At 42.0% G+C, this 16,899-nt stretch overlaps 1 protein-coding gene across 4 annotated transcripts in view; it reads right to left on the bottom strand.

Annotated features, from left to right (window-relative positions):
* btbd8 (BTB domain containing 8) overlaps positions 1–16,899 on the bottom strand; it is a 42,899-nt gene that overhangs the window by 22,078 nt on the left and 3,922 nt on the right. For all 4 annotated transcript variants that reach the window (XM_023998002.1, XM_070446200.1, XM_070446201.1 and 1 more), the window contains exons 4-7: positions 13,454–13,569; positions 12,586–12,706; positions 8,572–8,661; positions 7,301–7,381 (exon numbers count right to left, since the gene is read on the bottom strand). In XM_023998002.1, coding sequence (XP_023853770.1) covers positions 7,301–7,381; positions 8,572–8,661; positions 12,586–12,706; positions 13,454–13,569 — 408 coding nt within the window. The remainder of the gene's footprint in view (positions 1–7,300; positions 7,382–8,571; positions 8,662–12,585; positions 12,707–13,453; positions 13,570–16,899) is intronic.

The raw sequence follows: 16,899 nt of genomic DNA, 5'->3' as shown, positions 1-16,899 counted from the left end.
TACAAAGTCATTGTTTATACACCTATTTCTAATGAGAGGTGGCTGTCCCAAACCCTGACTGCTAAACGTCATGTTTAAAAATAAAGCGATTCATGATTGTCACTTTTCAAACTATTATTTCAATAGAACATAGAGTTGTTCTATTATCACATTGAAAGGCACTGATCTAAATTAGTTGATTTATTTTTAAACAACTTTCTCTGAAAATGCTGTCCCCACTTTTGATGTCACTATCAAAACAGACATTATAAAAAAAGTTGAATGTCCCTTAAGCCACAACCCAACAAATATAACCAGGTGATGGGATTGCACCCCTCTCCAATATGGCACATTGTCTGTATGTCTAAACATTATGAAGAAAATTAGTAAGCAAGTTGGTAAATCTTAATGTATTTTTAAGAAGTGTCACTACCGAACATCTGATATACAGTTGAAGTCGAAAGTTTACATACACTTAGGTTGGAGTCATTAAAACTKGTTTTTCAACCACTCCTCAAATTTCTTGTTAACAAACTATCGTTTTGGTAAGTTGGTTAGGACATCTACTTTGTGCATGGCACAAGTAATTTTTTCCKKAAWWWTTTTCCAGACAGATTATTTCACTGTATCACAATTCCAGTGGGTCAGAAGTTTACATACACTAAATTGACTGTGCCTTTAAACAGCTTGGAAAATTCCAGAAAATGATGTCATGGCTTTAGAAGCTTCTGATAGGCTAATTGACATCATTAGGTTACATGTGGATGAATTTCAAGGCCTACCTTCAAACTCAGTGCCTCTTTGCTTGACATCATGGGAAAATCAAAAGAAATCAGCCAAGACCTCAGAAAAGAATTGTAGACCTCCACAAGTCTGGTTCATCCTTGGGAGCAATTTCCAAACGCCTGAAGGTACCACGTTCATCTGTACAAACAATAGTACACAAGTATAAACACCATGGGACCACMCAGCTGTCATACCACTCAGGAAGGAGACGCGTTCTGTCTCCTAGAGATTAACGTACTTTGGTGTGAAAAGTGCAAATCAATCCCAGAACAACAGCAAAGGACCTTGTGAAGATGATGGAGGAAACAGGTACATAAGTATCTATATCCACAGTAAAACGAGTCCTATATCGACTTAACCTGAAAGGCCGCTCAGCAAGGAAGAAGCCACTGCTCCAAAACTGCCAGAAAAAAGCCAGACTATGGTTTGCAACTGCACATTGGGACAAATATCGTACTTTTTGGAGAAATGTCCTCTGGTCTGATGAAACAAAAATAGAACTGTTTGGCAATAATGACCATCATTATGTTTGGAGGAAAAGGGGCTGAAGAACACCATCCGAAGCACGGGGGTGGCAGCATCATGTTGTGGGGGTGCTTTGCTGCAGGAGGGACTGGTGCACTTCACAAAATAGATGGCATCATGAGGTAGGGAAATTATGTGGATATATTGAAGCAATATCTCAAGACATCAGTCAGGAAGCTAAACCTTGGTCGCAAATGGACAATGACCCCAAGCATACTTCCAAAGTTGTGGCAAAATGGCTTAAGGACAACAAAGTCAAGGTATTGGAGTGGCCATCACAAAGCCCTGACCTCAATCCTATAGAGGATTTGTGGGCAGAACTGAAAAGGCGTGTGCGAGCAAGGAGGCCTACAAACCTGACTCAGTTACACCAGATCTGTCAGGAGGAATGGGCCAAAATTCCCCAAACTTATTGTGGCAAGCTGGTGGAAGGCTACCCGAAACGTTAGACCCAAGTTAAACAATTTAAAGGCAAATCTACCAAATACTAATTGAGTGTATGTAAACTTCTGACCCGCTGGGAATGTGATGAAAGAAATAAAAGCTGAAATAAATCATTCTTTCTACTGTTATTCTGACATTTCACATTCTTAAAATAAAGTGGTGGTCCTAACTGACCTAAGCCAGGGAATTTTTACTAGGATTAAATATCAGGAATTGTGAAAAACTGATATTAAATGTATTTGGCTAAGGTGTATGTAAACTTCCGACTTCAACTGTACGTACTCGCCAAGGGATGGTTAGGACTGAAGTCCTTCTTCGTCTATAATGTCTATTCGTCGGCAATGTCTACGGCTACGTCCCAAATTGCAGCTTATTCCCTATATAGAAGGAATTGTCCATAGAGTTCTAAGACAGGATTGTGCCAAGGGCACAGATCTGAGGAAGGGTACCAAAAAATGTCTGCAGCTTTGAAGGTCCCCAAGAACACAGTGGCCTCCATCATTCTTAAATGGAAGAAGTTTGGAACCACCAAGACTCTTCCTAGAGCTTGACACCCGGCCAAACTGAGTAACAGGGGAGAAGGGCCTTGGTCCGGGAGGTGACCAAGAACCCGATGGTCACTCTGACAGAGCTCCAGAGTTCCTCTGTGGAGATGGGAGAACCTCCCAGAAGGACAACCATCTCTGCAGCACTCCACCAAATCAGCGTCTTAATGTTAGAGTGGCCAGACGGAAGCCACTCCTCAGTAAAAGGCAAATGACATCCCGCTTGGAGTTTGCCAAAAGGCACCTAAAGGACTCTCAGAAACAAGATTCTCTGATCTGACAAAACCAAGTTTGAAATTATTTGGCCTGAATGCAAGGTCACGTCTGGAGGAAACCTGGTACCAACCCTACGGTGAAGCATGGCGGTGGCAGCATCATGCTGTGAGGATGTTTTTCAGCAGCAGGACTAGAGACTAGTCAGGATCGAGGCAAAGATGAACGGAGCAAAGTACAGAGAGATCCTTGATGAAAAGCTTGTAGCGTCATACCCAAGAAGAATAGAGGCTGTAACCACTGCCAAAATGTGCTGAACAAAGTACTCAGTAAAGGGTCTGAATACTTATGTAAATATAATTTCCGTTTTTTTTATATATACAGTGGGAGAACAAGTATTTGATACACTGCCGATTTGCAGGTTTCCTACTTACAAAGCATGTAGAGGTCTGTAATTTTTTATCATAGTACACTTCAACTGTGAGAGACGGAATCTAAAACAAAAATCTAGAAAATCTCATTGTATGATTCTTAAGTAATTAATTTGCATTTATTGCATGACATAAGTATTTGATACATCAGAAAAGCAGAACTTAATATTTGTACAGAAACCTTTTTGCAATTACAGAGATCATACGTTTCCTGTAGTTCTTGACCAGGTTTGCACACACTGCAGCAGGGATTTTGGCCCACTCCTCCATACAGACCTTCTCCAGATCCTTCAGGTTTCGGGGCTGTCGCTGGGCAATACGGACTTTCAGCTCCCTCCAAAGATTTTCTATTGGGTTCAGGTCTGGAGACTGGCTAGGCCACTCCAGGACCTTGAGATGCTTCTTACGGAGCCACTCCTTAGTTGCCCTGGCTGTGTGTTGCGGGTCGTTGTCATGCTGGAAGACCCAGCCACGACCCATCTTCAATGGTCTTACTGGAGAAGGAGGTTGTTGGCCAAGATCTCGCGATACATGGCCCCATCCATCCTCCCCTCAATACGGTGCAGTCGTCCTGTCCCCTTTGCAGAAAAGCATCCCCCAAAAATTATGTTTTCACCTCCATGCTTCACGGTTTGGATGGTGTTCTTGGGGTTGTACTCATCCTTCTTCTTCCTCCAAACACAGCGAGTGGAGTTTAGACCAAAAAGCTCTATTTTTGTCTCATCAGACCACATGACCGTCTCCCATTCCTCCTCTGGATCATCCAGATGGTCATTGGCAAACTTCAGACGGCCTGGACATGCGCTGGTTTGAGCAGGGGACCTTCGCGTGCGCTGCAGGATTTTAATCCATGACGGCGTAGTGGTTACTAATGGTTTTCTTTGAGACTGTGGTCCCAGCTCTCTTCAGGTCATTGACCAGGTCCTGCCGTGTAGTTCTGGGCTGATCCCTCACCTCCTCATGATCATTGATGCCCCACGAAGTGAGATCTTGCATGGAGCCCAGACCCGAGGGTGATTGACCGTCATCTTGAACTTCTTCCATTTTCTAATAATTGCGCCAACAGTTGTTGCCTTCTCACCAAGCTGCTTGCCTATTGTCCTGTAGCCATCCCAGCCTTGTGCAGGTCTAAAATGTTATCCCTGATGTCCTTTCACACAGCTCTCTGGTCTTGGCCGAATTGTGGAGAGGTTGGAGTCTGTTTGATTGAGTGTGTGGACAGGTGTCTTTTATACAGGTAACGAGTTCAAACAGGTGCAGTTAATACAGGTAATGAGTGGAGAACAGGAGGGCTTCTTAAAGAAAAACTAACAGGTCTGTGGGAGCCGGAATTCTTACTAGTTGGTAGGTGATCAAATACTTATGTCATGCAATAAAATGCAAATTAATTACTTAAAAATCATACAATGTGATTTTCGTTTTAGATTCTGTCTCTCACAGTTGAATTGTACCTATGATAAAAATTACAGACCTCTACATACTTTGTAAGTAGGAAAACCTGCAAAATCGGCAGTGTATCAAACACTTTATATATTTGCAAAAATAAAAAAAAAAACTGCTTTTGCTTTCCCATTATGAGGTATTGTATGTAGATTGACGAGGGGGAAAAACAATTTAATCAATTTTAGAGTAAGGCTGTAACGCAAAAAAAAGGGGAAAAAAGCCAAGGGGTCTGAATACATTCCAAATGCACTGTACATCTGTCCAAATGAAAGATAGCAAGCCATATGTTAGCTATGGTGATAAGTAAAAAATAAGTACATAAGTCACAACCGAAACAATTGACACCATAGAGATATATAAGAGATCTCATCTTTGTATATGTGCCATTATGGAGTTTGTGACAGCCATTGAGGCTACCTCCAATTTAAAGTTGCATGCGCCATGCTCTACAAACTGACCTACAGTGCACCACCATGTGGGTAGTGGACAAGTGCGCACTTCAGGAAAAAGTGTAGAGTATTGAGATGCATAGCCAGCAGTTGGGCTGCAACCCCCCAACAACCCAAACACTGACATTTATTTGGCCAAAAATGTATGTCTATAATGTGCTCTACTGTACCCTATTCTACTGTTCTGTTATCTACTATACCCTACTCCATTATACTGTACTCTACTGTACTGTTCTCTACTGTACTCTACTGTACTCGAGTTTACTCCACTTGAGTTTCTTACAATTTAAGAAAGGGCCCTTGTCATGGTCTCAACTCACCGGGTCTGGATCTTGGTACCAATGTCCTGGTAAAAACATGGTCTTGGCTCCTGGATATTATTTTAGTCTTTGGTTTACAAACCATATGCAACCCAATTCAGGGTTAATACACATTTTGACAGATGGGAATTTCATAACTTCTCCATGACTTTTAACCAAATTTCCATGACCAACAATTGATACTTATAAAAAGTATGCGTAATGTGGTATGTTTTTGGGACATAACGAAAACATTAATACATGCTAACAATAGGTAAACAGTTAACTAGAGGGTACAAGATAAGTTTTGAATTGGCTAACTAATTATTAGTCTATTGTCAATCATATTTTATAGGCCAGGACTACCTGCTGCTGCAATGTCCGACTGTCTCTCCCTCCTTGAGCAACGGCCCACTTGTCTCACACACATGCATGTGATGCACACAAACACAGACGTGCTAGTGTCATTCCGATCCTGGCTGATTTTTATTTGATTGATAAAATATCTAAAAACTGTGCCTAAATAAATTATATTAACAGAAATTATTAAATACATTTCCATGACTTCTCCAAAAACTTTCAGGATATTATCCTTTTCCAAAACTTTTCCAGGCCAGGAAAACACCATTTTTGTATTTTCATGACCATATGAACCCTGCCAATTTGAAGAAGACAATGCTCTCTGATAATTGGCTGATCACTCCCAACCCATAGGAATCCCCACCCACTTGACTATTTTTAAATGGTGGAAACCCTTAATAGCAATGTCTATACCAAAACGAGTAATTTCCATCTACAGTCCTCTATTTATCTCTACGATTGACACTTGACACGGAAACACCTGGTATTTTGCCAAAATAAAGATAGGAAACGTGATAATTTAAACATCTAACAACATAATTAATTACATGCACAAATACTTCAAATCAATCAATGAAGTTTCAGATTCATGCAATCAACATTGAACATTTTACAGAGAACAATCAAGATCATTTGAAATATTTAACTGAATTCTTTACCACTTTAAATGTATCAGTACTGAAACATAGTGGTAAAAGTTCATATAAAAGGGAGAACCATGTACAGTGGTGATCATTTTGATTAACCTTCGATTACAGATTCATTTGAAAGAAATTGTATTTTCATACCAAATTAACAAAATAGTAAAAATATTATTTTTAACCTGATTTTCAAAACCTTTCAATTTCATTCAGAGAGATATATGCAATGCAAACAATGTGTGTAAGAAGTATACAGTGCATTCAGAAAATATTCCAACCCCTTGTCTTTTCCACATTTTGTTACGTTGCAGCCTTATCCTAAAATGTATTAAATTGTTTTTTCCCGCTCATCAATCTACACACAATACCTCCATAATGACAAACTATCACATTTACATAAGTATTCAGACCCTTTACTCAGTACTTTGTAGAAGAACCTTTGGCAGTAATTGCAGCCTCGAGTCTTCTTGGGTATGATGCTACAAGCTTGGCACACCTGTATTTGGGGAGTTTCTCCCATTCAGAGTGACCATCGGATTGTTGACCAAGGCCCTTCTCCCCCGATTGTTCAGTTTGGCCGGGCGGCCAGCTCTAAGAAGAGTTTTGGTGGTTCCAAACTTCTTCCATTTAAGAATGATGGAGGCCATTGTGTTCTTGGGGACCTTCAATTCTGCAGACATTTTTTGGTACCCTTCCCCAGATCTTCGCCTCGACACAATCCTGTCTCGGAGCTCTACAAACAATTCCTTCGATCTCATGGCTTGGTATTTCCTCTGACATGCACCGTCAACTATGGGACCTTATATAGACAGGTGTGTGCCTTTCCAAATCATGTCCAATCAATTGAATTTACCACAGGTGGACTCCAATCAAGTAGAAACATCTTAAGGATGATCAATGGAAACAGGATGCACCTAAACTCAATTTCGAGTCTCATTGCAAAGGGTCTGAATACTTATGTAAATAAGGTATTTCTGCTTTGTCATTATGGGGTATTGTGTGTAGATTGATGAGTAAAAATGTTTATTTAATCAATTTTAGAACAAGGCTGTAACGTAACAAAAAGTTGAAAAAGGGAAAGGGTCTGAATACTTTCCGAATGTACTGTATATGTCTACCTGACAGTATGTTGGAAGACGTGTGCTGAAAGTTTGGATACAACTTCACATTTTTTAAGGCACATACCTGGCACTGGCTCTGGGTGGTAGGTCTATTATGGCACCATACATGAACTGTAGGAGAATCTCCATCTCATCTGGACCCAAACTGAAAATAACACAACACTGTCGTTACCTCTCTAGGCAAAGTAGAACCATCATCCCACTTCAAATCTTTTTATTCAAGCTATAAGCTTGAAGAAATTGTACAAGTGTCTCTTGCAAAACTGATTTTATCTTACTAAACTAAAAATAATGGTTAAATAAATAATATAAACATCTATTTATTGAACCAAATTATGTTTTTATACAATCCAATTCTAAGCGAAGAGCAGCACTAAAACATTGTCACTCAGGCCTACGGGGTATTTCCCCCAGAGTCCTCCAGTACAGTGCCTCAGCACACCTATCCTGCATGGTGACAGAGTGTCATCCCCAATTACTCTCAGATTAGCCAAGCTGAGACGAGTGACATTACTCTCCCCTTAGGAGAGTGCTGCCTCGTTTGTCTCTGCTGCCACACCGCTCTGACGGCAAGGGTAGAGAGGACTCAAAAACAAGGGTAGATGACCTGGTTTGGAAATTATCTGAGTGAGTGGAATCACACTGTCTGTAGTTAGCGGTTTGTTTGCAGTCAATTCAGATAGTATACAAAAAATGTAAATTCCACTTAATGACTTCTCAATAAAGCAGAAACTATTTATTTTAAACGTTTTTACATTTCTGAATGTTAAATTCAAATAATTTCCTGAAATGACTGCCTTCAATTCAAATTGAGACTAACCCTGGTGTGTGCATGAAACCCCATAAAGAGCCAGCTTGATATATTCTCGCACCCACAGTATGAATTATTAATGCAGTATAGAATAGGCAGCAGACTTAAATTGTTGTTGGGAGACAATGAGCCTTGTTATTGATACACCAGAGTGGAGGTATAGGTTACGTCCCAAATGAAGGACTTCATTTGACCCAAGTTAAACAATTTAAAAGGACATACTACCAAATACTAATGAGTGTATGTAAACTTCTGACCCGCTGGGAATGTGATGAAAGAAATAAAAGCTGAAATAAATCATTCTTCTACTATTATTCTGACATTTCAGATTCCTAAAATAAAGTGGTGATCCTAACTGACCTAAGACGGGGACTTTTTACTCGGATTAAATGTCAGAAATTGTGAAAAACTGAGTTTAAATGTATTTGGCTAAGGTATATGTAAACTTCCGACTTCAAATGTATGTATGTATGTATGTATGTATGTATGTATGTATGTATGTACGCATGTGTGCCAGGACCTACCCCTGTAGAGTGATGCATTGTCTGGAGCTCTCCATCCAACTCCCACACAGCATAGCTCGGAAATACTGAGACCGCGCACACAGGACCGCCCTAAAAACAAACACACACGCGTCATATTTCAGCTGTGTGGCCTGTGCGTGTGTGTGTATGTGTGGTGATGGTGTAGCTGGCCCTGAAGGGACACATGGTGATGGTATGTCTGGCACACAGACCTTCAGAGAAGTGACTGATCTGGACATCAAAGAACCATTCTACAGTCTCTGAACCGAAGCCCATGTTTTTACCAAGATGATGCTCAACTGCCACTGAGATGCACATATGACCCTGCAGCACATTGCATATCTAATATGATCTTCAGATCATCTCTAGCATCATGACAGCTCAGTGAAAATCATCAGAGGGGATCCACAGTTTTACAGTCACCATTATTCACTAGCTTATCTTGTCATGGACGAAGAAGGACCCCCTCTCTCCACAGTCACAGACAAACCCCTCTGCTTTTCTCTCTCACACACCCACTGTAAATAGTATAGTCTTTATTTAACCCCCTCATTGCCATACTGTGATTCCATATACTTGGAGTGTGCTATAATTCTCTCAGAGTGATCATTTAACTACACTTCAGGAGGGGTGTCCTCTTCTGTAGCAGAGCTTATTATAGAAGCAGAAATAGACGACGTGACTGGAGAGAATTTACAGTAAAAAAGGCTGTTGAAAGAATCGTGAATGTCTCCATGCTATTGCAACACATTCATACATCAATTCTCAGTGATTACTGTCATTATTCCTTAAAACACTGGCTGCCATCTCCCTGGGGCCACCCATATGAAAATGTATGCACACATGACTAAATTGCTTTGGATAAAAGTGTCTGCTAAATTGCATACACTAAAAATACAAAAGTTTGTGGACAACCCTTCAAATGAGTGGATTCGACTATTTCAGCCACACCCGTTGCTGACAGGTGTATAATATCGAGCACTAATAGACACTAAAGTCGTTTAACAAAAGGTAGTCACGATGGTACAGCACTGTACTCCAAACAGAGGTACTTTAGTAGCACCATCAGCCTAACATATAGAACATGACAAGTCCTCCTGTATGTGAAACAAAAGAGTGACTTCATACAATGAGCTGTAGAAGTCTTGCTGCTGTAAATGAAAGGCACCAGATTGTGAATGTCAGTCAGTCTCCGTGAGGAGGGGAATAAATCTTCTCTTCCCTCAGCAGAGGTAGGTGTGTGTCTGTGTCAGTCAGTCTAGATATCGCATCTCTTCCCCCAGCCGGGGGAGGTGGGGATGGAGGGATGGATGAAAGTGATTGGTAGATCACAGCTCAGCCCCAGTGGAGTGGCATCGAGAGAAGAAGGGAGCGAGAGAGAACTGCGCAAGGCAGGCACCACTGGGCTACCATACTAATCAGATTCAGCAGTGTTGCACTGCAGTCAAGACTCACATGGCATGGAACGCTAGAAAAACACCAAAAAAGGTTTTCCCGCTTTCATCTGGAGAGGAGCTGCATTACACTGTGTGTCTGTCTGGGTAGATCCCCTGAGCACAGGCAGAGAGGGAGAAACCTGTCTCCATGTTTACTACTAGCACTACCTCTGCACCACTGAATGACCTCACCACAGCGTAACGGCTTGGTGAAACCCTCTGGCCTTGAGGACTGTGATTGTGTTGTACAGCTTACTTTTTTATCAATGAATGATAACAGAAACATGAAGATAAATCAAGCAACATTTTTGGACACAGAGACAGATGGTTGTGTTTGGTGCACATTATTGGTTTAAATGCAGGTCTGGGGGGCTTTTTCAGGTTGATGTTTGATTCAAAGGTCAATGTATAATCGTGACCATTTATTTGTGCCTGAAATCCAACTGTTCAGATTGCATGCCAAAATGGTAACCAATCTATGCAAATATCCCTTCAAAGTGACGTCTGTATGCAAATGCATAACACTGTTATAACATGATTTCATGTGACACACAAATACATTAAAACTATTATCAAACTGTTCATGTACAAGAAGCGCATCGGTATGTATCAGCAGATCATTAGCAGTATCTGTACTCATTCCACTTCCAAACAGCCTTGCATGTGTATCACTATTACATGAGGAACTGCCCAACAATCAATCAAGTTTGAGCATCAGGGAATTCTATCAAATGCCAGAGAATGTTAATGTAGTAACGAAAGTTCAATCAGTAAGGCTGGTCTGAATGGATCATCCTTTCATTTATCTAGTGAGTAAGGGGTAATAAATGAGGGGCTGTTATTTTTAGGGAGAATAATGAACGTGTGGAACTGACCTTTCACGGAGTAGCATTATTTTACATAGATCGCATAGAGCCCCGAGTTGATTATCCCTTTTATACCATGGCTATAATTGAACATTGCCGCTAGAAATGTGTTCATTTGCAGGTAGAAATGTGTTCAACATCCACTGAAGTAGCTAGCAAGTTTACTAGATAGCTACAGTAGTTGTTATGGTAACCAAATAAACAGACTTAGTAGCTTAGCTAACTATGAAAATCGAACTCAACAATCCCACTACTGTTTTCAATTCGACTTTTACTTTCAAAAGCAGCTCCAACAAAACTTGTAAAAATGAACTATAGCTATTGAATTCTACTGTGCAAATATACTGTGCGTTACAGGGAAATAATGCACMCTCTAGAATGCCATACAAGCCAATAAAAAAGGAGTATTATGCGCAACGCGGAATGCCTGTATACAGCCCTTAGCCGTGGTATATTGGCCTTACCACAAACCCTCGAGGTGCCTTGTTGCGAATATAAACTGGATACCAATGTAATTATATCAGTAAAAATAAATGTTTTGTCGTACCTGTGGTATAGTCTGATATACCATGGCTGTCAGCCAATCAGCATTCAGGGCTGGGTGCAGAAAAATATAGATGAAAACTTTCTTGGTAAATAATATAATCTACTGTATAGCTTACCATGAGGTACTCTACCTCAGGCGAGCAAAACCCTGAGACTTGCTTAATATTAGCGATCATCCATCAGCTGTTGTTGCCTAAGAACAGCCCTTAGACGAGGTATATTGGCCATATACCACACCCCTCTGGCCTTACTGCTTAAATAATTCACATTGCTTCCCATCTCACTCATCAGCAAAGCAAGTATTGATAAGGTAGTGTTGATAATGTTACCTCATCAGCATAGCAGGTATTTATAAAGGTAGTGTCTATAATGTTACCTCATCAGTATAGCTGGTATTTATAGGGTAATGTTTATAATGTTACCTCATTAGCATAGCAGGTATCCATGTTAGTGTTTATGTTACCTCATCAGCATAGCGTCACGTCCTTTACTATAAGCAAGTGTGCGGAATGTCATTCATCAATTAACTTCAGCCTATGAGCATGGTACACTAAGGCAATTCCACCACGCTCGATGATTAATCTATGGGGTTACTCGTGCAATAATCACTTTCCTTTCCTTCAACATATGAGCATGAATCTAGCGGAGTATTTATATGTCAACTCAAACCTTGTGTCTCCCGCTCGCTGGGGGGGAAGGCCTCTCCCAAACTATTCAATAAAATTCCATATTGTATTCTGTCTCTGTTGTCATGGAGTAAGCCTTTACTCGATTGAACTATATGTAGGCCTGGTGTTATGAACTATAACTGCTTTGTGAAAATAATACACCTACTAACGCCACCTACAACCTACTGAGTTGCATCAAATTATGCATAGATAGAAGAGGAATTGAGATGTACAGAGGTTTGATAACTCCCAGGCAGGGTTTTGTGTAGGAGATAAAAACAAAACAATCATAGTCATTCTCCTACACAAATATTGATTGACCTTTAGCCCTTATTGTGCTACTAGGTTTCTTCCTTCTAGGGAGTTTTTTCCTGGCCACTGTGCTTCTGTTTGGTCTGTGGTGTCTAGGCCAAGTTACACTAAATCCCTTTGTGACCACTGCTGATGCAAAAAGGACTTCATACTGACTTCATACTGGCATATTGGCTGATTGATTACCTGTGACAGGAGAAGACCTGCTCCCCTACTTGGATGCTGATGTCAGATCCTTCTCCTCTCTGGTAGAGATCCAACAGGTCTGCTCCAAGACCAGAGGCTGGCTCCACAACCACAGCATTATCTGAAAGGGATAGGAATGGAGGGCAATAATAAGACAATAGAATGTATGTGCAAAAAAKCTTTTTCTTTGGCCTGGGGAGATCTGACTAGAAGGGCCGTGCACCATCCGTTGGACCAGACGCAAAGTGTGTTTGTGTGTGAGTGACAGAGAACAAAGCTAAATTGAATAAACATGCAGAACGAGTAGCGTTAGTGTTTACCTAAAAAGGTCAATGAAGCTGTGTTGCCTTATCTGCACTGGGTTGTTATTGCCAGTAGCAACATCAAGCTACTAAATGCAATTAAGGGTTAAAGGGAAATTTCACCCTTTTTCAACTTCATATTCATCATCTCCAGCACCACCACAACATCAACATATGTGAAAATGGTGCTTTTCTATGTTTTGTTGTAAAGGAAGATAACTGTTTCCAATGCTATCATTAACCAATTAGAAGACAATTATTAGGCAATCCCTACTCATAATTGGTTAAAAATCACATAATGCACACTGATGAGGTCATTGGAAACACTTAACTTCCTCTATTTTTCCCCCCACAAAACATAGAAACGAGCCATTTTCACATACTGTATGTTGATGTTGGGGTGGTGCTGGAGATGATGAACATGAAGGAGAATTTTGTTTAAGTCAGATCATTTTGATCTCCCTAGGTCTCATGGACCTAGGGACCCATAGGGCTTTGGTCAAAAGTAGTGCATTAAATAGGGAATAGGAAGCCATTTTGGATGCACCCACGGCTGATCTGTTTACCTGAGTCAGTGTGGAGATCGGCATCGGGACCATTGAGGACAATAGTAGGCGACTCTAAGTCCTCAGGGATTCCTTCTCCAGCCAAGCCCATGCGTTGGTCTGCTGTGTACATTCGCCTAAGATTTGTAGAAACAGAAGAAAAGGAAGAAGATTACTTTATTGTCCAATGTCCAAGAGGAAATGTGTGTTATGCCTTATCCCAAGCCCACTAAAACACCTAGGATTAGAATGGTAACAAATGCCTCGGTTAGAGCCTTTGTATACATTCTATGAGGAATACTAGTCAGTCATCATTGCTCTGAGCTACAAGGAGACACTGCCGCACAGGGTGTAATGTTCCAGAACACAGAAGTGCGTGAGAGGAGCAGTGCAGAGATTCTGACTGCTGCCAGAGCCCCAGTGCCTGTAAGCTAGCACACTGCACCCTAGCCCAGTGCCTGTTAGCTAGCACACTGCACCCCAGCCCAGTGCCTGTTAGCTAGCACACTGCACCCCAGCCCAGTGCCTGTTAGCTAGCACACTGCACCCCAGCCCAGGTGCCTGTTTAGCTAGCACACTGCACCCCAGCCCAGTGCCTGTTAGCTAGCACACTGCACCCAGCCCAGTGCCTGTTAGCTAGCCACACTGCACCCAGCCCATGCCTGTTAGCTAGCACACTGCAGCCCCAGCCAGTGCCTGTTTAGCTAGCACACTGCACCCCAGCCAGTGCCTGTTAGCTAGCACACTGCACCCCAGCGGCCTGTAGCTAGCACCACTGCACCCTAGCCCAGTGCCTGTTAGCTAGCACACTGCACCCCAGCCCAGTGCTGTTAGCACGCCCGAGCCCTAGGAGTGTGAGCTAGCACACTGCAACACCCAGCCCAGTGCTGTTAGCTAGCACACTGCACCCCAGCCCAGTGCCTGTTAGCTTGCACACTGCAGCCCAGCCCAGTGCCTGTTACTTAGGCACACTGCACCCCAGCCCAGTGCCTGTGAGCTAGCACACTGCACCCCAGCCCAGTGCCTGTTAGCTAGCACACTGCAGCCCAGCCCAGTGCCTGTTAGCTAGCACACTGCAGCCCAGCCCAGGGCCCGTTTGCTAGCACACTGCAGCCCAGCCCAGTGCCTGTTCGCTCACCTCACTGCAGTTGAACTGATTCTTCTGCGTCTGATGAGACCAAAACACCGGTTCTGTTCGAATATATACACAGAGGTCATTTATTAGGTACACCCATCTAATACCGGGTCGGTCCTCTCTTTGCTTCCAGAACAGCCTGAATTATTTGGGGCATTCTACAAGGTGTCGGAAACGTTCCACATGGATGTTGTCCACGCTTATGTGATGCCTTCACACAGTTGCTACAGATTGGACGGCGGTACGAACAGCCCGTTACATCTCATCCCAAAAATGTTGTATTGGGTTTGGTCAGCAACAATGTTCAGCTACGCTGTGGCGTTCAATTGTTGCTCAATTGGACCTAACGTGTGCCAGGAAAACATTCCCCACACCAGTACACCACCGCCACCAGCCTGTACCGTTGACACCAGGCAGGACGGATCCATGGACTCATGCTGCTTTCATCAAATCCTTACTCTGCCATCAGCATGACGCAACAGGACCCGGGATTTGTCGGACCAGGCAATGTTTTTTCTACTAAACTGTCCAGTGTTGGTGATTGCGTGCCCACTGGAATAGCTTCTTATATTTAGCTGATAGGAGTGGAACCTGGTGTGGTCGTCTGCTGCAATATCCCAGCCGTGACAAGGATTGACGAGTTGTGCGTTGCAAGATGCCGTTTTGGCACACCACTGTTGTACTAAATAAATAAGTACTGCGCTGTAATTTGTGTGTTTGTGGCCCGCCTGTTAGCTTGCACGATTCTTGCCATTCTCCTTTGACCTCTTTCATCAACGAGCTGTTTTCGCCCACAGGACTGCCGTTGACTGGATGTTTTTTCCTTTGTCGCACCATTCTCGGTAAACCCTAGACACTGTTGTGCGTGAAAAGCACAGGAGGGCGGCCATTTCTGAGATACTGGATCCGGCGCGCATGGCACCGATGATCATACAGCACTCAGTCACTTAGGTCACTCGTTTTGCCCATTCTAACGCTCAATCAAACATTATCTGAATTCCTCGATGCCTGTCTGCCTGCTTTATACAGCAAGCCACGGCCACGTGACTCACTGTCTGTAGGAGTTATCCATCTTCATGAACAGGTTGGTGTACCTAATAAACTGGACCCTGAGTGTATATCTGCTGCTGAAGATACAGTTAGACTGGCACCTAGAGGTTCTCAATGAAGGATGGACAGGAATGATGATCTTTGATAAATGTAGTGGATTAATTCAGACTCGTTAATTAAGGATCCAACCCTTTAAAWWWWWTTTTGCCTAAAATMACATACCCAAATCTAACTGCCTGTAGCTCAGGACCTGAAGCAAGGATATGCATATTCTTGATGCCATTTGAAAAGAAACACTTTGAAGTTTGTGGAAATGTGAAATTAATATAGGAGAATATAACACATTAGATCTGGTAAAAGATYATACGAAGAAAAAAACATGCGTTTTTTTTGTACTATCATTGAAATGCAAAGAAAGGCCATACTGTATTTTTCCAGCCCAGGCGCAATTTAGATGTTGGCCACTAGATGGCAGCAGTGTATGTCCACGTTTTAGAATGATCCAATGAACCATTGCATCTGTTCAAAATGTTGTATCAAGATTGCCCAAATGTGCCTAATATTGGTTTATTAATACATTTTCAAGTTCATAATAGTGCACTCTCCTCAAACAATAGCATGGTATTCTTTCACTGTAATAGCTACTGTAAATTGGACAGTGCAGTTAGATTTAAAATAATTTAAGCTTTCTGTCCATATCAGATATGTCTATGTCCTGGGAATTTTTTTGTTACTTACAACCTCATGTTTACCAGTAAAAAAGACTTGCAAGCATACACATTGGTATGGTTATGAACATAACAAATATGTGGTCCATTAAGAGCAAATTGTCCCAATACAGGAGCTCTCACACATATACTGTACATCTATCAACAGACTTTGTTTGTACRCCATTTGTGTCCACATATACAGTATTGCAGAGTCATCATCATGGCACAACATGGTCTGCTCTGCTGCTGCTCTGAAGGCCTGATTAATACCCTGCTAATGAGCTAGCAGCATAATGCATAAGATCAAAGGCTGGTTGTACTCTCTCAGTAGACCATACTACTGCTGCTGGGGCCAGATCTGACTCTAGTCTACAGTATTCCTAATGGAGAGTATCACTGGATCCATACCCTGATGTTGATATTACAGATGGATGCTATTAGTACTAACATGATCAGATAATCTCACAATGCCTTCGTAATCAGATTACACCGTTCTATTAATAATCTGCTTGACAAAATACTTACAGCAGGAGTACTCTACTACTATTTGAGAAGGTCCGGTCACACATTTC

Source organism: Salvelinus sp. IW2-2015, linkage group LG13 (assembly GCF_002910315.2).
Source record: "Salvelinus sp. IW2-2015 linkage group LG13, ASM291031v2, whole genome shotgun sequence".
Taxonomy (NCBI): Eukaryota; Metazoa; Chordata; class Actinopteri; order Salmoniformes; family Salmonidae; genus Salvelinus; species Salvelinus sp. IW2-2015.
This window is presented reverse-complemented; position numbering and strand designations above follow the sequence as displayed.